At 47.5% G+C, this 21,580-nt stretch overlaps 1 protein-coding gene across 2 annotated transcripts in view; it reads right to left on the bottom strand.

The window, feature by feature from the left end:
* Nucleotides 1-21,226, bottom strand: part of CAMK1G (calcium/calmodulin dependent protein kinase IG) — a 24,148-nt gene extending 2,922 nt beyond the window's left edge. The window contains exons 1-12 of one of the 2 annotated variants that reach the window (XM_019514048.1): nucleotides 20,884-21,226; nucleotides 18,726-18,817; nucleotides 15,166-15,283; nucleotides 7,959-8,087; nucleotides 7,269-7,343; nucleotides 6,296-6,434; nucleotides 4,939-5,062; nucleotides 4,297-4,372; nucleotides 3,697-3,809; nucleotides 2,450-2,528; nucleotides 1,937-2,024; nucleotides 866-1,290 (exon numbers count right to left, since the gene is read on the bottom strand). In XM_019514048.1, the coding sequence (XP_019369593.1) occupies nucleotides 866-1,290; nucleotides 1,937-2,024; nucleotides 2,450-2,528; nucleotides 3,697-3,809; nucleotides 4,297-4,372; nucleotides 4,939-5,062; nucleotides 6,296-6,434; nucleotides 7,269-7,343; nucleotides 7,959-8,087; nucleotides 15,166-15,283; nucleotides 18,726-18,789 (1,430 nt within the window). In that variant the 5' untranslated portion in view covers nucleotides 18,790-18,817; nucleotides 20,884-21,226. The remainder of the gene's footprint in view (nucleotides 1-865; nucleotides 1,291-1,936; nucleotides 2,025-2,449; nucleotides 2,529-3,696; nucleotides 3,810-4,296; nucleotides 4,373-4,938; nucleotides 5,063-6,295; nucleotides 6,435-7,268; nucleotides 7,344-7,958; nucleotides 8,088-15,165; nucleotides 15,284-18,725; nucleotides 18,818-20,883) is intronic. The other variant, XM_019514049.1, reaches the window with a different exon arrangement.
* Nucleotides 21,227-21,580: the final 354 nt, after the last annotated feature.

Raw genomic sequence — 21,580 nt, 5'->3', positions numbered from 1 at the left:
AAAAAAAAAAAAAAAAAAAAAGCACCCCAAAAGCTGTACATGTTTTAATATATGCAGTGGGCCAGGTGTTCAGTGCATGTAAATCAGTGCAGCTCTCTTGAAGCCAGAGGCCGAAGTCAGTGGATATGGGGGAGTAACACTTACTGAATACCAGGACCACTGCTTTAACCAAGACAGAAGTGACCCAGGACTTTAAGTGAGCAACTGGGCCATGGAGTCTATCCCCTAAAGTCTCAGGCAACCATGGACAAGATCCATAAGAAAGTTTATTTCAACCTGCCCCGCAATCACACACATTACTGGACGCCCACTCCACCTACCAATGCTATTAGAAACTTAAGATCTTTGGTACAGAGACCAAAGGTCTGCAAGTTCCTTGGTCCCCTGCAACAGCAAAGAACACGCTGGGTAAAATATGCCCACATAATCCTAGGAGCTGAGCCATCCCCCATGTACCCCAGAAGGAGGCGCATCACATCTTAAAAGATCTTTGTGACATTTTGGGGAAAAGGGGAAGTCCTTCCTGCCCTGCAGTCTGGTGGGAACCTGCTGTAGCTGGTGGAAAGCACCATGTCAAAGATCCTGGAGACTGAAGCCCTGTAGTACATCAGCCCATTGCAAGCTCTGCCATGTCAGCTGGCCAAGCTGGTGCTCAGGGCACCCCAAGGGCAAAAAAGGATTTGACTGGCCACCACTCTCCATCTAGTCTTCATGAGTTTCCATCTCTCTTATTCCTCCTTTCCCACCCCTGGTGCAACCTGCTGCACCTATCACATGTTTCTAGCAAGCCCAGTCCCACATGTAGGAATAGGGCTTTGGAGATAAACAGGACTCAGAAGTCACAGCTAGCGGCGCAGATACCTACTGGGATTTGACAGCTTTTTTATGAAGCACTGAATCAGAGCAGAAGCCCGTCTTCGCTTTCTCATGCCCAACACAGGCTGGGCTGCAGTCCCAAGAAGTTCTATTAAAAGGGCTCTGATTTTCTGGCAGGATCAAGCTACTGTCTATTGGCAGGAACCCGTTAACCAAGAAATCTTGTGTCTTCCTCTCTGTCCCCCCTGTGCTTTGGTCCAGCTGAGCGGGGGAGTTCTGACAAGCCAACATGGGGATGAGAGGCAGCAATGTGTTCTTGTCTTGGTTGACAGCCTCTAAGTTGGTGACTAAGGGGCTGCCGGGTCGGGATGCTTCCACCACTTGTATGAGGGGGACGCTGGTTTCAGCCTCTGCATGGCAGTGCATGTGGAGTTTCTTCATGTGGTGTACGACAGCTGCAGCATTGAAGGCTTGCTGAGAAAGGAGAGAGGAAAGAAAACACAGCCATGACCATCTCCTGCTTTGAGCTGCCTGGAGGCTACAGCATGAGCAGGTTTTGCATCCTCCAGGAATGATTATTTGCTGCAAGGATAGGGCTGACAGGGCTGTGTAGGCTAGCACCGATTAGTTTATGCCGTACAAAAGACGAGCCACTGACTGCATCCTGCTTCCTAGACAAGGCAACTGGGGGGACATGACATGGCTACGGCTGGCTGGCCAAAGCTGAACAGCTCTGAATCCACATTTTGAACGGAGCAGCAAAAGTCCCATAGAGACAGTTCTTGTCCCACCAGCAGCCAGTTTAGCTGTTAGTGTCTTGGGTCCCCGCAGCAACAAACCATCCTTTCTCCTGCCTGTCTAGACTTTAAGCTCTGTAGAACAGGTGCTCTCACTATATATATCATAGAGCATGCTGGGGACTGTCACACTAGAGAACCTTTGGTGCAACTGCAATAAAAATAATATCAATTGCAAAAGACTCCCTGTCTGATTTCTGGAGAAAAATGGTCCATATTCTTGGGTGCTTACTCATAGAGTTGAAGGTTTGCTCATTGCTAGATGACAGCAATTGGCATTTGCTTTGGAAGTGGTTCTAGGCTCCCAGCAGCAAACAACTTACCTTCCATTTGCTCTTTGCAAAGTTTTTCTGAATCTGAGCACTGACAGATGGGTATATGTCACGGTGAAGGGCTGTATTTCCATTAATCCTGCAGACGGGGAGAGAAGAAACCGGCTTGTAGGCAGATGGCATTTGTGAGGCATTCTACATTCTGGAGGCAGCTAACTGCTTTGTACATTCAATCAGCAATAATTAAACCCAAAGGAAAAACAGCAACAAAACATAATACAAACACACACTTCAAAGTCTGGAAAATATCAGAGCGGGATTTCTTTCCCCTTATTTTGGAGGCAAACAGTACACAAGTTGCATCTTTAATTAAGCATCATTTTGTTTCTTTTGTGATGACAGAAACAGGGTGTTCCAAGGCAGACAGCAAGGTAAACTGCAGGGATGAACTAGACCCCAGCATGCTAGAGGTGCCAGCTAGCAAGGTAGCACAAAATACCAAGGTTGGTGAATAAAAGCTGCAGAGCTACACAGGTCCTCACTGCAGGGCCCACGTTCTCTTACCAGGGGTGCCTCAGGGCGTCTTCGCAATTAAACCTCTTGTTTGGATCCTTCTCCAGTAAATGACTGATGAAATGCTTGGCTGTTTGAGGGAAAGGCAGAGAGAGAGAAAGAGATCTCAGTACTTTCCAGGAAATAACCCTCACACCGACATGGCAAATGCTGGGGAGAAAATGTCCTGTTCCACATGTAACTCTGGTGTTTAGCACCATGCTAGAACAACACAGGAATGGGGATGTACTGTCAGTGATGAGAATAAATGACAAGGAATTATGGCGCTCTTTTAATGAGATAGGCCAGGCTTTGTACCAAATTTATGGGAACTGCTGGGCTCTATCACTGCTGAGACCATCTCATCCAGGCTCTGAGAGCTGCTTCAGAGGCAAGTGAAAGACACTCTGCAGTAGGCAGAGACGGAAACACCTGCTCCCCTCCTCTCCCTACCCCAGCAATTTCTTCTCTAACTTCCATTAGACTAAGCCTTGAAGCAATGGGGGTTTATTTATATCCCTTCCCCAAATCCTGTGATTGCAAATCCTTTCGATTCTAGTAGTATGTTTGCTATCCATGCAAATATCCTCTTATCCATGGAAACATCCAGTCCCTTTATGAAGGACCCTGCAAAGCCCATGGCCTCAGTAGCACCTTGTGGCAGTGAGCTGCACAGGCCAGCTGTGCTCGGGGGTGAGAAGCATCAGTCACATTTGTTAACAAGCATTTTCTAGCATCTGTTTGAATGTGGCTATAGGCAAGGTGGCTGAAGGGAGGCAGCTCAACATCATATCAGTGCAGAAAAAGTATGTGAAAGGGAAAGAAAATTCAGGGCTATTTGCTGCTACAGAATGGAGGAATGCAAGAGGCAAGGAGGCTGCATTGCAGGCAGGAGATCTGAGAGCTATTGCAGCAGCTCTGCCAATGCAGCCTCTTTTCAGCTATCCTAGTGCTAAGAGCCTCTCAGAGCTCTGCCAGCGTAACTCAATGCTGACTTACAGCCTTCCCTGCCAGTTCAGTTGCTCTGTTGGGGTAATTCAATTCATATTCATTTCATACCCTTTGCTACTTCTCTCCTAAGGCTTCCCTGAGCAGACCTTGTCCTGGCTACCTGAAAGAGCGGGGACAGGGCGATGCTGTGAGAACAGGAGGAGCAAGAATCAACTTGCTGAAGCTCTCCACTTGCTCTCCCTTTTGGCCCATTCAAAGGAAGCAGGCCCTGTATTGCAGATGGCACATTTGTGAGAGGAGAGAGTTACCTGACTCAGAGATGTCATCCCAAAAGGGAGATTCAAATTCAAAGTAGCCTTCCTTAATCTTTTCAAACAGTTTGGATTCTGTTTCTTCATAGAAAGGAGGGTATCCACACAGCCTGGAGCAGAGCAGAAAAAGGAAGGGTCAGTTCCCTCCAACCTCTCCACACATACACTATCCTGCATTTACAGGGGCAGAGGAGGATGCTGCCCATATCCATCCTGTGGAGCTCAGCGAATGTGTGACAATGCACAAACAAGTTAAAAAGCTTCATAGGAAAACAAAGCCACAGCTGGCATGCAGCTGAGTGGTACGCTAATGAGACAGCAGGTGAGTCGAAGAAGCCGAAAGGGGAGGCTGAATGATTTTTTAATGCTCCTCAAGGAATAGTGCACAGGATGCGATAAAGAAACATGAATGGGACTCCAGGCTGATGCACTGATTCCCTGCTGCTCGGCACCTGGTGCGATCATGTGAGCCGGTGCAGAGGCGTGAGTGAGTGGGGGACCCTGATTATATCCCTCTTTGTACAGATACACGTGGGGAAAAGTGGAAGCCCCCATGATCTATTGGAAAAGCAAGGATCCTGCTTGCTTTATACTCACAAGATGTAGGTAATGACGCCTATAGACCAGCAGTCTACAGCTTTGCTGTACGGTTTCTGGGCCAAGACCTCTGGAGCTGCAGGAAATAAAAAGCAGTCAGAATTATAGGCAGGATAAAGCATTTGAAGAATGCAAATGATCTGATGGAGGGGAAAAAATGGTCTCTCATAGGCTTGGTCTCATAAAGCTTTTATTCAGGAGGGAGAGTGAGTACTATGTATATGGCCACATTGAGTCAGTGCACGCCTGCCTGCTGGGCCACAAGGATCAGAAAGACAAGCTGACTGAATCAGATTTTAAGGTGAGAAAAAAGCCTTATGATGATCTAGTCACCTGGCTTCCTGAATAACCCAGGCCAGGGACCCTCATCCTGTGATTCATGCATTGTTTCTACTGCCCAGAAAGATGTCCTGGCCCAATTCCTACACGGCAAGTAACGCAGAAGCCACTGCAGAAGTTTTGCTGACCTGTTGCCATGTGTGAAAACCACATGTAGAAAGATACCAAAATGTATTGCTTATAGGCCAGATTATCAAGTCTTTACTTTGCTATTTGCATGCTGTTTTCTTCGCCTTCTTCTAAAAAGAGCACAGGGTTTTCTTCCTGTTGTCATTGAGAGCCACCCCACAAGTCTTTGCTCACCAACATATCCTGGAGTCCCACAAGCCGTGGACATGATACCGTTCTGCTCCATTTTAGACAAGCCGAAGTCAGTGATCATGATCTTGGAGTTCTCTTCAGGAGTCAGGTAAAGCAGGTTTTCTGGCTGTGTGTGCAAAGAGGTCCAAATTTAAAATACTGTACTGGCAATAATTAAGCATGACAATTACATTCTTCAAGTGACTGGGTCATTGGTAGATTCATACACAAAACTAGTGAAAAGCTGGCTGGTCCTGAGCCAAAATGAATCCCTGTGCCCTCCTCACCTGGGCTGTTGCCTGCTACGCTGACCAGTTACAAACCCCATTCATCTTCTAGGGGAGAGGAAGCTCAAGGCACTTGGATTTATTTCAGAACTGCCATAGACACCCTGTGGGACTCCTGGTCCATCATTTTATCTCCCCTGTAATGCAGTCCCCTTCTGTAAGAGGTGCAGGGAAGGGAGGGCTGGTAATACCTCCCTGCCGCACAGGAGTGTTAGGGGGATGTCAGCATACATCTAGGCCCTGGGTTGGTTGGGGCACAGCCCATCTTACTTTGTATGGTAAGTCCATCCCAATGAGGCCCTCATCCTCTCTGGGACCCTGGGATCCTACCACAATAAGGGTTTTATTTTAAAGCTGACCTATATGTTGGACTCTCAAGTCCAAAGTGGTTGTATATTTTGGTGTTATTGTCATAGCCTGGATTTGGGGGAGCCAGATCTTTAGTTCTCTCCTCAAGAAGTGAAATGCTAGATGGCTAAAGAATGTGGGCCAGAAAAGACGCTGTTCGTGCACCCTGTTAGATATGTATACCATTTTATACATTGCTGGCTCTGTAGATATATACGAATAAACACAAAACTGTGCTTTGACCCACTCAAGACCTGCCCTACAAGTGCACCCAATAAAAGAGCCCCTGGAGTGAGTTAGCAGGTAAATGTAGTTCCCTTGCTCTTCCAAGAAGTTCTCTAAAGTCTGGGCAGTGACCATGGAGGTTTTACCCCTAGGTTGTCCTTCTGTTTGTCCCACTGGCTTGGAAGTCAAAGTATGGCAATGACTCAAAGAAAATGAGAAGTCACGTTAGCCTACATTGAGAATAATATGGAAAAATGTGCTGCTGTGACCTGCTATTGCACCAGCTAACGCAGCTGCCACTTCAGTTAAATGGAAGAGGCATGTGGTCTTGGTGCTAGAAGTGGAAGGTCTGGCCTCCAGACTGACCCAGGGGGTAGGACTAGCATTATGAACCTGAGCTTCGGAGTGTTGTAGGGTTTTGTTATGTGTCCTAGAGAGCTCCATGGGGCAGTTACGTCCATTGACCCACAAGATCTATAGGAAGTGCCATATAAAAATACCTTTAAGTCTCGGTGAACTATTCCATTTTCATGGAGATACTTCACTGCATCCAAGACCTGCTTGATCACCACACTCGCATCTTTCTCAGTAAAAACACCTCGTTCCAAGATTCGGTCAAATAACTCCCCACCAGACACCCTGTAAGAGAGAAACAGCACCCCTGGTTACAGAGCACAGAGTCCAAACTGAGAGCAGTAGCTTGTCTTCATGTCTGAATCGGTGAATTTTCCTCCATTTCCTCACCTTGCTTATACTCATCAACCTGGTGACCATGTCTGTGTCCACGCCCACTGGCAAAGACCCATCCCCTTCTTTGCAAGTTTTGGCTTGCCCCATATAGCAGGGCAGTTTTGACACAGAGAACTGCTGCTTACAATGAAGCAAACAGCCAACACATTTGAATGGCAAAGCCTGGTAAATCCAAATGGCCACAGTGCTCTAATGCTCTTCATGAAACCCTGAAAGCTCAGATGAGTTTCCCTTATGACTTTCAACCTTGTGTCTGGAGTGGTCTTCAGGCTCCACTGCACAGCTTGATTTGCTATGGGTCAGTCTGTGTGAGAACACCCTTATAAGCGAGTCCACACTTAATTCAGCTGCCTCATCTGAGATGCTCTCAGCTGTTTTCCCCAGCTAGCTTGTCTATTTTCCCTTTTGTGGGCTCAGTGCACAGCATAGCTTTAATGAAAAATATGCGCCTTTCTGCACCATTAACTGCAAGAAATTAGTTTGCATAGGTGGATCCTACTCTCTCTCATTTTAATGGCATAATAAAAAGCAGCCATGCCTAGGCACAATGGGGAAGTGTCCATGGTAATTTTAAACCTCCTTGCTCATATTTGGTTTATGAGGAACACTGGGAAGTGGGTACATTTGGCAATTTCCGACGTACAGGAATGAATCCCTCTGTGGGTGCTGAAATGGGCACATCTCCCCAGGGGACTGGGATGAAGGGAATCCTCTGATACTCACAGCTGCATGACCAGGTAGAAGTGAGTTGCGCTCTCATAAATGTCTTCCAGAGTCACAATGTTTTCATGCTTTATTCTGCAACCAGCAAAGAGAAAACACAGGTCTATGGAAGTCTGGGGCCTGATGCTCCTTTTGCTTTACACCAGTTTTGCTCTGGGCAAAATCCCATCAGCTCCCAATTTATGCCCATTTGCTCCTGGCTCTTCTCCCTTGCCTTGAACACTGCATCATATTAACACTAGCACAAACCAGAAAAGGAGCATTTGGCATGCAGTCACATGTGCCACCAGTTAGTAAAGGACCAGCCCCCTTCGCTTTTCATTCTGTGCATTGCTTAGCTTATTAAAAGTGAACACCTGATCTCTCTTCACACCTGACAGCGTTTGGTTTTAGTCTGTGTTATTCTCCTTTTCTCATGTTGTCCTCTTACGTTTGGGTGGTGAAGAGCAGGGGAATGTGGAAAGAAACTTTACAAATATCTTTGATTTTAAGGAAATGTAAGTATAAGCTAGTTTTTTCTTCTCTTCCTTTCACCTCATTCTTCTTTCTGTAATTTGATGCAGATCTGTGCAGCAGCAATAGCTAATGGCCCCTAGCAGGAAAACTCATGATTCTGGTCTCTAGAAGAGTCCCTCTTGGGTTTGCTGTATTTGCATTTAAAAAATAAAATACAAAACACCAAGCACTCACTTTCTCAGCACTGCTATTTCATTCTCCAAGCTGCAGTCCCTAATGAGAGGAGACTTCTTGATGCACTTCAGAGCAAACAGCTTGCCAGTAGCCTTCTGTTTCACTAAGAAAACTTCTGAAAAGGCACCTCTGTGGAGACAAAACCCAGACGTGTTTCAATAGACAACAGAGCTGTCAGCAAATGCATAGCAAGAAGCTAAAGTAAAAGGCAAAGACAACATGCAAATATGCAATAGCACAAGCCGTTTGTAAATATGGCTCTGAACTTCTTGCACCCCAAAAGGAGGGTATGGCCTGACAGAATCCTGCTTGGACCCAACAGACAGAGAACTCATTTGCCAACTTCATTTAGAGAATAGGAAAATCCCCAGTGTTTGCACCTGTTTTGTAACAAGAGAAGACGTTTAATAGGGAAAGGGTTAAATTCACAGCTTTTCTCTTCAACAATAGCTGAAAAGGACCCCCAGCAGCGAGACTAAATATAGAGCCGTACCGCCACTCAGGATGACAACACACCAGTAAAGACAACCACGCAGCTACTCTTGCACATGTCAGGCCATGAGAAATCTTCAGCGGTGTCAATCAGATTTAGTGCCCACCTCAGGGGAGGCAGATGCCACATGCAGTCGACAGCATATGCATCCAGCGAGCAGGATCTCAATGGGGAAGGCTTCAAAGTGATGGCATATGGCTGCAATTCTCAGAGCCCATGCTCTTTTACTGGGCAGGACCCTCCCTTCTAAATCCTCACGTGAGCCCAGCTGGAACAGCGTGTTGCTATAACTATGATGAGTCAGGACCCAAAGCCCACGGTGATTACAGGTCCCCCATTTTCTTCTCCCAAGTGCAGAGTCCAAAGTCTAACTCGAGTGCCTAATGATATGTTGTCCCCCCTGCACACCTCTGCCTTTTCAGTTATAGCTATTCTTTACTCTCCCAGCTCACCATAGCTGAGAGCACCCCATTACAGAGGTGGCTGCATTTTCATGAGGTGTGAGATATTACTTGGCATGTTGTCTGGGGGCACGAAACAGTTCTGTAAAGCTTAAAAGTGAACTAATTGGGCACACCCAGCCTATTACGTAAAGTTTGCTCCTGGCATTTGACCTCCCCTGCTTAGGCTTTTGGCAAAACCTGCTTCGAATAGTACACTCCAACTCAGACTATGACTGATGAGCATCCAGTACATCCCTCCCAGCAGCTCACTGTGACGAAGGGTGACTATTTATATCGGCCTCAGGGCTCACAATCCTGTTAGCGGTTTTACCGAGGCAGCTGAACGCGTGTTCCGAGATGGTGTTGCTGACTGCCTTCCCCCGTTGGTCTCAAGTAATCCTCATCAAAGGAGCAGCAGATTAATTGGTGCTCTTTTTTGGCACCTTAATAGCACGCTAATTGGTGCTATTAATGGAGGGACTTGTCATTAAAGCTGCAAATCTTTATGAGAGCAAGAGGGGAGGAGATGCAAGGAGAGCAGAGAGACTGGAGACCAAGCAAGAGCCAGTGGAGATGCTGTTCCCACCTCTCTGGCTTTCAGTAAGTCAGTCCTAGTCTCTCTGCACCTGCAGTGGGGTTGCAAAGAGGAGGGAGCTGGGCTGTTCTCAGTGGGGGCAGATGGAAGGACAAGGAGCAATGGGCTCAAGTTGCAGCAAGGGAAGTTGAGGTTGGATATTAGGAAAAATATTCCCACTAGGAGGGTGGTGCAGCACTGGCATAGGCTACCTAGAGAGGCTGTTGACTCTCCCTCCATTCTTGGAGGTTTTCAAGACCAGAGTAGACAAAGCCTTGGCTGGGATGAGATAGATGGGGCTGGTCCTGCTTTGAGCAGGGGAGTGGACTAGAAGTGACCTCCTGAGGTCCCTTCCAATCATCATTTTCTATGATTCTCTGTTGATAGCTCGGTTGAGCGCAGAGCTGTACCCATCTGGTGCACAGCTGCTTGCTCTTGCAGTTATATTTGCTAGCCAGTGGCAGCTGCTCGTGACACAGAAGAAAGAGTGACAATTAAGTGGCCCTGGCACCACTTTCTGCTTCCTTCCTCCTGCAGATGAGGCCCCTTGAGCTGCCAAGGCAATGTGAGCTCCTGGGCATGACTGAGGGTCAAATCTCATCTGAGACATGCTGGAAGGAGAAAACAAGGGGATTCTTATGCAAAGTGCCTGTTCCCAGAATAGCTGAGGAACTTGCTAGAAATTTAAGATGCAAACTTGGGGGGATTTATTCAAGCTGATTCACAAGATCTTCGCCAGTGATAATTTCTGAGAAACTTGCACTGAAAGGGCTTCTTTCTCAAAGAGCTGTTGAAGTTACGGGACTTTCTTTAGTGATGCTGTGACAATCACTGCAATGTTATTGGCTTGCACTGCCAGGAAATGCTTGATGGAAATCCCTTACAGAAGGAAGCAGTTTGGAGGAAGAATACTCCCTGCTGCAAGGGGCACTGTCAGGGCTGACGACAAGCACGCCTCCCAAGGGATATCGTTCGTACTCAAGGTCAAGTCCAGCCTGGGCACCAGCAAGTGAATTCCCTTTTGACTTCAACTGGAGCAGTGCCAAGGACGTATCTGTCCACCTTCTCCTCCTCTTGGTAAAACAAGCGTAAATAACTAGTCCCTCACTGCACACACCATTAGCTGCAAAACATCCCAATCCCCAGACATCTACTCATCACCACACACCTAGAAAAGCCTGCCTGGATTTGCAGGTACTCAGCCCTTGACATTTTTTCCAAGCCTGTTTCCTTGTTCTAGCTCTGACTTGTCCCGATAGACCAAGCGATCCCTTGTGCATGATGGCTGTCCACCCTTCCAGCCAAAAGGTTCACGCAGAGAAGCCAATCCTGAGCACTGAATTAGCAATGGCTCTTTGTCGTCATGAGAGGCTGGGGGGAAGAAGTCACAAAAGCAGCTAAGCTGTTGTTTGTCTTTTTCCTTCTTTTGGATCAACTCTGCCAGCTGCTTTCCCCCGGAAGACTGGTAAAACGGTGTGATTGATGTCTTCGGTTCTCCGTGGCGCTTGCCATCCCTGGAATTTCCTAGAATACCGGCCGCTCAATTTGTTGTTTTTTCTCCCCGAGTTTCCTATTTAATGTGACTAGCCAGGGAAGTAATTACTGCCGAAACACCCCTGCAGGCTGAGTGAATCCTAGTTTCCAATACCAAATTTTCCTTGTAACACAGGAGTAGGAAACGAACAGCCTACAGATCAGATGTTAGAGCATCTGTTCTGTACATCATTCCTAAACAGTTTAAAATAACGATGTCCCCCATATTAAGAATTCATGAAGCAGCAAGTTGACTAAGAGAAAGCAAAGCTTTCTCCAGCCTCACCCTTTCAGAAGTTGAGCTGCTGAAGAATCGAACTTCCTCTTGAGCTGACCGTAGCCACATATGATTCAAAGCAGCAATGCTTGCATGAGAGCTCAGCTGCAGCTTTTCCTCACAGGAAAGCTCAGGAAAACAATTCAGTTCCTCCTCCGTGGCCATAAGAAAGTTTTGTCAGTTCTGAGCACGTTAAAGAACGTGTCCAACTGTTCACTCGGAGAGAGAGAAAACGTATGTGTTGGAATAGGTCATCGGCATGTATGTGGAACATGGTGGGAAGGGGAGGGGGGAGAAAAAGCAAAATGTTTAAGCCGCCAAGATAAAACTTGGATGCCTGCTGCTCTGGTTTGTGAAGGCGTGGAGCAAGGCATCCTTCTGACTTCTGGAAAGTTTCCACTCATAATCCCCAATTCATCAGTTGTTCTTATCTTAAGATGCACCTGTAGCATAGCAATATCTATGCGTGCCAGTCAGGAGTCAGGGCCCTATTGCAGTAGGAATTTATTGAAGCCAGCTTATGCCACAGGGAATTGGCAGAACTGGTTACGGCAGGTGACTAAAACCACCATGCATGGTAGAAAGGGGGAGGGAAGAAGTGAAACAGCATCTCTGAGCCCGCGGACAGTGAGCCACGTGTGCTGACCATCCAGATCCTCAGGGGAGCTAGGTACTGATCTGAGCTTTCCCCAAGAACTTGGGGATACTCCCATCCAAGTTCTTGACAGTCGGGGCACTCGCCACGGTTGGTGCTGGGCCAAGGACTGATTGATCTCGACTGCCAGGGGAATCTCTCCCACAAGCTTTACACCACAGCTCTGCAGACAATAAACCACACACGCTTATTTCCCTCGTTCCAGACAGCAGTCGGGAGGGGAATAAGGAAGACTGAGCACATGCTCTGGTTGCCAGGCCTGCTTTGCATTCACCCCAGCTTCTCCTCTTCCTCCCTGCATCCCCGTTTCGTATGGTGGAGCCCGCTGGCTGGGACACAAGCCCTGTGGGGGCTTGTTCTCCTCATTAGGCGGGTGACAGAATGAGAGCGCCGCAGCTTAATTTGGTACCCCACCAGGGTGCTCGCAGGCCGTCAGTGACTGCAGATGTGTCACTTGGCCACCTCCTGCCCCATGATGACAGGCCTCGGCCTCGGGAGGCTTCGCCTAATTGGAGAAGCAGAAGCAGGGAGGTGGAGGCACAGCTGCTGCTCCTTGTCCTAGCTCCAAAGCAGAAGTGTGCATCTTCTCCATGGCTTTTTACAGGGCCTGATGAGACGCATACCTACTACACGTATATGCTCCCATCAGGCTTTTTCCCCTCCCACCTAGCCTGCAGCACTGCAGGACGAGGCTGCTCAGAGTGGAAAGGGGAATCATGTAAGGCTGAAGTGCATGAGTGAACAGGACAGCTGGCCAGGCAAGATGACAGGCACAGGGGAGCTCCTGGAGTGCTGCAATGCAGGGCTAAGCTGGGGTGGGGGAGGAGGGATTCCTGCAGTGATCCATGGCAGGCGTGAGCCAGGGAACAGGACACAAGTGAAAAGCAGCCGTCCAGACACGCTGCGCAGAGCTCTGAGCTTGGGGATAAGGCAAAAGGACAGGGTAGTCATCAGGCCTTGCAAAGGAAGGGCCAGATGTAGGCAGAAAGTATGTGTTTCTCCTGATTTGGTGCAACTCCAAAGGCTCAGAGGCTTGTGGAGCTCGGACCCAGCCAACCTACTGGCTGGGCTGTCCCGGGTATGTTGCCGTGGTCTCAAGCCCCTCACCTGCACCCTCTGCGCAGGCGTATTTCAGGCCTGAGGAGCAGGAAGGTGTGTGCATCAAGTTTTCAGGCAGTAACCGAAGCATCCACTGACCTGTCTGGATAATGAACCAGTTGCATAAGAGGTATCATCCCTGTATCCCAGATAGGGAAAATGAGACATGATCACTCAGTGCAGAATCAGGGAAAGCAGCTGGGTTCTCAAGTCTAGACCCCACGGCACATGGAAACAGGCCAAGTTACAACACAGTATGTAGAAAGACAGTACAGGGACTACCATCTTGACCATGACTGCCATTGTATGGGTAGCCCTGAGCCACAGAGAACATGTCACTGAAGCAAGTGTCCTCCTCACATTTGCACATCCATCCCAGTGACAATGTCAGAAACAGACCCCACAAAAAACATGTCCCAAACACCTCACTGCTCTAACCACTGCACAGCAGCCCCTTCCCAGGGGCAGGGGTAGAACAGAGATGTCCTTTTTGCAGCAGATGAACATTTCTGAAGGGAGCAGGCATGCCAGTGAGAAGCCCCTCTGGAGAAGAGGTCGAGTCATACCACAGCAGCAAGGGACATCTCCCTGCAAGGCTCAGTGATGTACTAGAGTTCCCAGACAAAAAACTCAGAAAATTCACTCGGCGCCTGCCCGGATGAGGCTTTGTAAAGGCTCAGGAAAAGGCAGGAAGGATTTTCTCCAAATAATCGATAGAACAAGCTGAGATCCAGCTGTCTCCAGGGATCAGAGCACCCAGGGCCCTGGCATGCCCTGAGAACAGCTCTTCTAAATAGAGCAGAGCTGTGATCTAATACTGGTGCAGCTTAGACAGATTTTCTCAGAGAAGATTTAGGCTATGTGGTGCTTAAAATCAGAAGCCTTGGCCACACTGGGCCTCCTACCACAGATCTTACTGCTAAAGCTCTGCCAGCTTGTGCAGAGTGGACTTTTTTCCCCCCCACAAGGGACCTTGTGCAGAAGCAGCCATTCAGTGCCCCAGTGGCACTGCCACTGCCTCAGGGGTGTTTTTTTTCCCCTTCCTGTCTTCAATATTTGCCCATGTGGTTTCCAGCTCAGTGGAAATGCTCTTTTCAGTCCAGGCCTTCACTGTCGGGCGGCTGCCTTGTGTGTATTTTGCACGCGCCCACCAACAGTCTGCACTCAAATCTGCTTGCCGTGCAGAGCCGAGTGCAAGCCTCCAGGAATGTCTGTGGTTTTCCATCTGCAGACATGGGGCCCTGCTATCAATGTAATTTTAAACTGGCCTCAGTGTCTGTGTAAGTGCATGGGATGGTCATCGACTCCTATCCTTTGCAGGTGGAAATAGAGAAGCTCCACGTTGGAAAGAAGTTGCTGGCCTCGTGACAGGTGCATGCATGAGTGGATGCAGGGCTGGGACACCTGTATGGCCAGACATGTGCAGCATAGGCAATAATCCCCTATTAATATAATTAAATCCCCAGCACATCTCTAGCAGCCATTCTCAGAGTAGTTCAAGACTTTTTGCAAGCAAACCATTACTGAAACGAGCATGAAAGCAGTGTAAATGTATTCCTACAAATCCTTTTTCCTCCACTATCATATACACTTACGTATGCTGTGAGGGTACAACTGCCTCCCTATATGCTCCAGGGAAACAGCTAAAGAACTTAAGGGACTTATTTAATATCAAACCAAGATTGTCCAGGGTGGGGAAGCTAGGGGTTCCTGGCTCCTAAACCTGTCCCCAAAGTTTTGCTGGCTCTTATATGATCATATGACTATACTGCGGCCACATAGTATTGGTCAAAAGACAGGGAAAGGTGATGGGAAATGGAAAGATAGTGAAGCTTGGCAAAAGGGAGAAGGGACCTATTTGAAAAGTAGCTCCACTGAGGACAGTAATATAAATAAAATGATAAATACTTGGCAGGAACTTCTACTATCGCCCTTTTATTATGTAAAAGTGCTATTCCCACTAGATTGGCTGACTTTTCTCTGTTATGTAAACTATTTTCTTACTCACTCTCTTAAGTGTGCATCTCTTTCTTGCTTCCCTGTCTCCCCTTCCACCGTAAGTGTTAGCTACTTTCAACCTTATTTCCAATGGGGGCCCTGGCCAGACAGCGCCCATGCTACTTGATGTACTTACGATCCCAGTGCCTCCATGAAGATGAATGTTTTCCGGATGTTGCTGGTCTGCTTCTTCCAGGAGCGGCTGTCATCCTCTTCCATGCGGCCCATCTTCTCCAGAGTTGATGCAGGGAACTCTGCCAAGAAGAGGGAAGAGAGCTGGTCGGTTGGGTCAGGAACTCAGAGTCCAAAGCAGGAGGGAGACGGGGCCACACATCAATAACTCCTCATGAATATGTGCATGCTCAGATTTTCCCTTGGAGGACCCGAGCTTTTGCTGTGGATCTTTCACAGGCAAGAAGCAGGGAGATGGAATTTCACACCCACACAATAAACTGCTGATGCAGGTATAACATGAAAGATTTTGACTCACAAAACGACTGCGGATGCTAGATTTTGAAATGCAACATGTCCTCCTCCACAAGGAAAATGGTCTTTTGGAGAAAATGGCTCACAATAATAACCCTTCTTGAAAATTACCAGGACGCTCAACTCACTGCCACCCCCAGAACCGATATTGAGTCACACTGGACCTTCTGTATCAAATATTATCAGAATGCAAATGTGCACTGCAGTTAATATTAGAAAGGCTGGATAAGAATCAAGTGCCCAGATGGTGACACTGCCATGTGGGGATAGTCGTTAAGTGACATGCTGGCAATTATAAATGTTTATACTTTGCTTTATATATAGTGATAAAAGCTGTGATTAGATTGCTGGGTGGCTGCTAATGCTAACCTACTAAGGCACCCTTGACTTAATGGATTAAAAATTAGGTACAGCTGAAGATTCAGGCAGCTTACAACTTGAGCTGCTTAGTTGCTTGAACATTGAAATGGGTCAAAAGAGCTAAGGTTCCCTCAAAGGAAGTTCACATCAGGCATTTCGCTGGTTTAGCTAGTACATTACTTCTCTCTCTCTCTGACTTTTTATTATGCATGTGGAAACTGGATGGCTGTTGCTTAGGAGTGTGATTATTCTTATCGCCTCACAGTGGTGGCTACAGGGGAGGCGGTGATGTCCCAAGGAGAAATGGGGTTGGTTTTTCTCAGTGTTGGTTTGAATTTGGTGCTGATGGAAGGTGTTGCATTGACTGCATTTAGCCACAGCGCAAGGGCAGGATGGAAAACAGCTGTAGCTCCTATTCCACACAGGCAGCGCAGCAAACATGCTGTACTTGGCTCAGTATCTACTCCTTAGTGAGCCCTCTGGGAGTTTTTTTGGTGTTCACTGGTGGATCAGTAGCTCCTTTGAAACCCACTGCCACCACAACCCCCTGCCTCACTCCGCTCCACTCCACTGCTGCCCCCCATACGGCTCAGTCCTCATCTGCTGCATCAGCTGCTGCCTGCATGGACCCATGCAAAGTGCAAGGCCTAACTCTGATCCCCACGGAGGTCTATAAACTTCTGCTTTGCTGTTGGTCTGTAAACTTTGAGTAGGCAGCACCTTCTCCTGGCCAGAGCATGAGCAGGGATGATCCTGCATTGAGCACAGGGCTGGACTAAACGACTAGCCCTACTTTCCTATGAACGAGCAACTCTTGTGCTCTAACACCAGCTCTGCCACGAGCTTTCTGGATGGCCTGCCAGCACTTTGTCTAGCATGTGTAGACTTGGGTCTGTAATCTTTGAGGTGTGCCCAGACACTTCACTGGGAGCTGTGGGTGCTCTGCTTGTGCAAAAGCTCAGGCCACTGATTCAAGTGCTTAACCTTATCACCCATGGCTGAAGGCACTGGACTTCACCTCTCTGACTATTTCTCCAGTTCACTTGACTGGGGCTCAGAAGACCTAGGCTCCACGACTTGGATAAGTCCCTTTCTTTCTTGTCCTTAAATTCATTAGGGCAGAGGCTGTACAGCACTGTTGCAAGACAAATAACACCACCACTTATGAAAGGCAATATTAACACTAAATCTGAGCACTCTTAATAGGAAGTCTAACAATGCAGAGCTGGACTATATATTGAAAGGTGAACCCCCCTCAAAAGCTCTCGACTTAGCTGAGAAGAGGTATTTGGAAACAATATTAGTTTTAGACCCTGGAGGAGGCTTTTCTCACCTGGATATAAGGAAAATTCTTCATTTAAATAGAATGGGATTGGATGCTGATAACACTGCCTTTGACACTCAACATCTTGCTTCTTGGGAGCAATTATATCATCCTATAAAAGCCCTTAAGACACGGCTGAGTCTTTGGGAGACAGAAACCAAATTTTGTGTGGAAAACAAAGTGCTCAGAAGAGGCAGAAAGCACTGGAGCAGAAACAAAGCTGAAAGTCTATGTCTCATAACACCCAGAGTTGATTTTTAATTCTCACGGTGCCTAATTTGTCACCTTCATGATCATGGTTGTATCATTTTGGGATTCTCAGCATAGCATCCCAAAGGTTAATTCTACTTCATTGAAAGAGGAATTGACTCAGCTGCAAAAAATAAAAAGGCAGCTTTGGTCTACGTCCTCTTTAAAGGCCAAGTCAGAACTGACCTTTAGCTACTTTCTGGATTCTGATGTGCCTGTGACAGCTGGAAATGCAAGCCTTGATGGAAAGGTGCTCCAGTTGGCTGTTTACTAAGAACTTCCTATCAAAGCTAAAGTCACAGAAATGGTGAAAACCATCCTATGCTTGTATTGTGTCTGAAAGCAAGTTTTCCTTCCAGTCCAATTCCCTCCACCCTAACACTTTCATTCTCCGCAAACTCGTGAGCTCAACTCACGTGCAAGAATCGGTTGTCAAGCACAGACACTCAGGTGTTGGCTGAGAGTGAGTTTTGTATCCAAAGGCAGCATTTCAGATGCCAGAATAAATTCCAAGGAACAGATACGAGTGCTACAACAGTCTCTTTCCAGCCAGTTCACACACGCCCACAATTCACAGCACGCACAAATTTGCTCTGAACTATTTGATATGGAATTGGCATTAAATCCCTTTTCCACAACAGGTCAGATACTTGCTGGCCAGCAGCAATTCAAGCTTCCTTGCCATCATGCCTTCCAGTATGGTCAGATCCACTCTGGAGCAACCTACCTCTACGGGCAAGGCGACTCTGTCTCCAGTCCTATCCAGTCAATGTGCTGCAAATGTGTCAGCTGGCTCCAGCTATAAAGAAGACTTTTTGAGATGTTGCCACCTGTCCATAAGGGGAGTAGACTGACAGCTACTAATTCCTTTGCTCCAGGCCACTGACCAGCAACACCCGCCACTGACCAGCCAGCGTATGAGAAGCGTCTAGGCAAACTGGTCTTAGCCAGCATGCTTTATCCTGCGACATGGAGAAACCAGCCAGGTCACGTGGGCAGCGGATAAGAGCTGGATGGACCAAGCCATCAAGAGCAACAGCCCAGGGGCAGCAATTCAGGTTTTTTCTCCGTTTAGTTGGTGAAAAATGTGGGAGATGGCACCAGGATGAGAGAAAGGACCATGCAACACAGAAGGGACCCTCCCTGCAGGCCCCAGCAGCATGCGACAGAGAGCAAGAGAGACAACCCCCCAAGCAAGAAACAGAAGCCAGACAGAGAATGATGGTGATCTTTGCGGGCTCCCCGTGATGCCCAGCCATAGTCTCATTCCTACCTACCAAGAACCGCAGAAGGTATGGCATGGGAAGGCACCTCTGCCATGTCTGATCTCTCTGCGCTCATACACTGCCCGCTCCACTTAACAGTCTCTCTGTTAACAGATCAAGTCAACAGCTGTGTAAACTGTGCTTGCCACATTGCTTTGCTCCATTAGCACACAAGTACGGTAGGGTCGGGCATTTCTGAACGCAGATGAAACCTTACAGTCATTTGACGCTGGCTTACATGTCCACGGACAGCAGTTCTTCTTGTAAATGGATACAGCTTTCAAATACCCAGCGTTCATGCATTTATTTATTGGCTCATAGTGCAGCTTCCCTTGCTGCCCCCTACTTTCATGTGGGGCAGGGTAGTCGCTGGGTCAAAGATCTGGGTTTAGGTCTCTCTTTCCTATGGACTCTCTCTGCCCCTAAGCAAATCCCATCTCCTCTCAGTCCCCTGCTTTACAAAAACAGGGAGGGGGATAATTAGCGACAGACGCGGGGTTATTGCGAGGGTTGAAGGCTTGAAGTGCCTACATATAGGGGCATATAAGAACTGCAGTGATAAGCAGCTGCCTGCCTTCCTCTTCCTGGCACAGAGTGCTTTTCAGATACCTTTATGCATTTCCTTATCCCCTACCCCTGGCGCATTTATCCACCTGTTGCTGTTTGCTGGACGTCTAGAGAACAGGGTGCTTGGGACAGGGCTCGTCTTTGTTTTAATGGTTTACTCAGAACTTGACACTATGATGACCTTTCCTTTATGAGGTCTCCTACCTCCCCCCACCCAAAGACTGGGTCTACTGATTGCAGTATTTTTCACAGGGAAGGAGAATTTCATAGTAGAGGTCAGATCAGTCGATTTGGGGCTCAGACTGGCATATTTGCACAACAGTCTTTCCTGAGTGTCTTCTCTCCATATCCTTCTGCATGCTTGATTGAAAAAGCACACCTCATTTGTCAATTGTGTCTTGACATGCAATTAGCATGTGTTTCACATGCAGATCTTCCCATTATCTCGCTGGACCGCCCAGGACTCAACTACTGCTTGAAACCTGCAGACTTGGAGAGCCCAACAAGGCAGGAGGAGGGAAGACCAAGCATGTTTGTCTTAATCAGGCTCCTCTGCCAAAGTAATAGGCTCTCCTTTTATTCACAGTGTCTTGGTTTTGCCTAATAAAATGATCTGCTCCCCACTTAATGCTTGGCTAATGAAAAAATGCAAAGGGTTTTCATTTGTTTAGCCACCTCCACAATAGTAAAGGAAGCGGCGTGTAGGACTGTATCACTTGGATCACTTATGCTACTTCAGTCCGACAAGCATCTGTCCTTTAAGTGGCAAGTAGTTTCAATATTCACGTTTAACCTTAGGGATTTATCAGAGATTAGATCAATAAATTTGACTGCCGCTTCGTTCGGTCAGATCTAGGCAACGACACATCGCTGCTTAGAATTTAATGAGTGTCGTTATGACCTTTGTTCAGCTTTCACATCCCCCAGTAGCAGATCCATCTGCAGACAGGCTTTTCTGCTTCTGAATGGATACACTGCATTAGCAAAATTGCTGTACGGCGCGATTCATGATCTTGCCAAGTTACGTGAGGAGGGTATGACAACAGCTTTTTTATGGCTTTGTCTTTAGGACTAGCAAGAAGTTCTTTAAAAAAATAAAAGGAAGGAGGGAATACAGTGTTAAAAGACTGACGCTGCAGAATGCAACAAAGCAAGCACTCTGCATGTGAATGGAGAAACTAATGCAGACTTTGATGTGTTTTAGGGGCCAGCAGAAGAAAGGGAAGCAGTTAAAACCAAACGCACACGAAAGCCCTGTGTATTCACCCAGCTACTGTGCTGGTATGGAAGCAGTGCATTCACCTGGAGTCAGGGATGAACTCATGCAGAATCACATTGTTTTCCAGGTAAACATTTTAATATCCATTTAAAATACTTTTAAGAGTAAAAAACTCACATCCTGTAAGAAACACATCACATGGGATCGCTATGCTGTACTCATCAAGCGGTCTCTGCAAAGCGGTACTCTAGTATTTTGCTGTTATAAACATAGGAGTAAGGGTAATCTCAAACTCGACTGGCCAGACCCCAGCTCGCGTCTGCCTGTTTTGCACTGAACCGCCAAGAAAAACATCTGGTTATTAAGGAAATACATTTAGCTTACCCAAGGAACGACAAATGCAGCAGCAACTGTTCTCTGACTCTCCTGTTCGGCTCCTACAGGTCTGTGGGGATTAGACACAGGTTTGGTACTAACCATCAATGGAGATTAAAGGGGAGGAATGCAGGAGATTTCTTACATGAGATGGTAACTAGGCAGCACTTAAAGGGGAGTAAATCGACACTGGAATATGCTTCTCGTGGGTGTGAGTGCCGCTTCCGCACCCTCCTGCTTGCGCTGTCAGTGCCAGCAACGGTACCTGGCATCTTTCCTCTGAGGACCCCGGAGCAAAGAGCAGACACAAGTTTATTAAAACCTCCCCTCCTCCCGTGTGCCGGGGATTCAAATGGATCAGCTGTGATAGCAGCAGTGCCTTTCTCAAGGAAAACATGAAGTAGCAAAGCTTTTCTGTCTCAAATGCAAAGCAATTTGGTTTTCCCAAACACTTGTCCGGGGAAACGTAGCCCCACCTACTTCTCCTTCCATGTGGAAAGGTTGGAGGGACAGGCAACGTAGCACAATGGCTAGGGGCTGAGCTTGAGGAGACCTGGCTTCTCCTGACTCACCAGAGGACCGTGGGCAAGTCCTTTGTCCCTCTGAGGCACACGTGTGAGTTTGGGGTAGCCACCTTGGCCCCCTAGTGCAGCCCTCTGATACTAATGGGTAGAAAAGGCTTTAAGCAGGAGCCAGCTATTATCAA

This window comes from Gavialis gangeticus, unplaced genomic scaffold (assembly GCF_001723915.1).
Source record: "Gavialis gangeticus isolate Ggan-Ray unplaced genomic scaffold, GavGan_comp1, whole genome shotgun sequence".
Lineage (NCBI taxonomy): Eukaryota > Metazoa > Chordata > Crocodylia > Gavialidae > Gavialis > Gavialis gangeticus.
The sequence above is the reverse complement of the archived record's forward strand: the minus strand, read 5'-3'. Positions and strand labels throughout refer to the sequence as shown.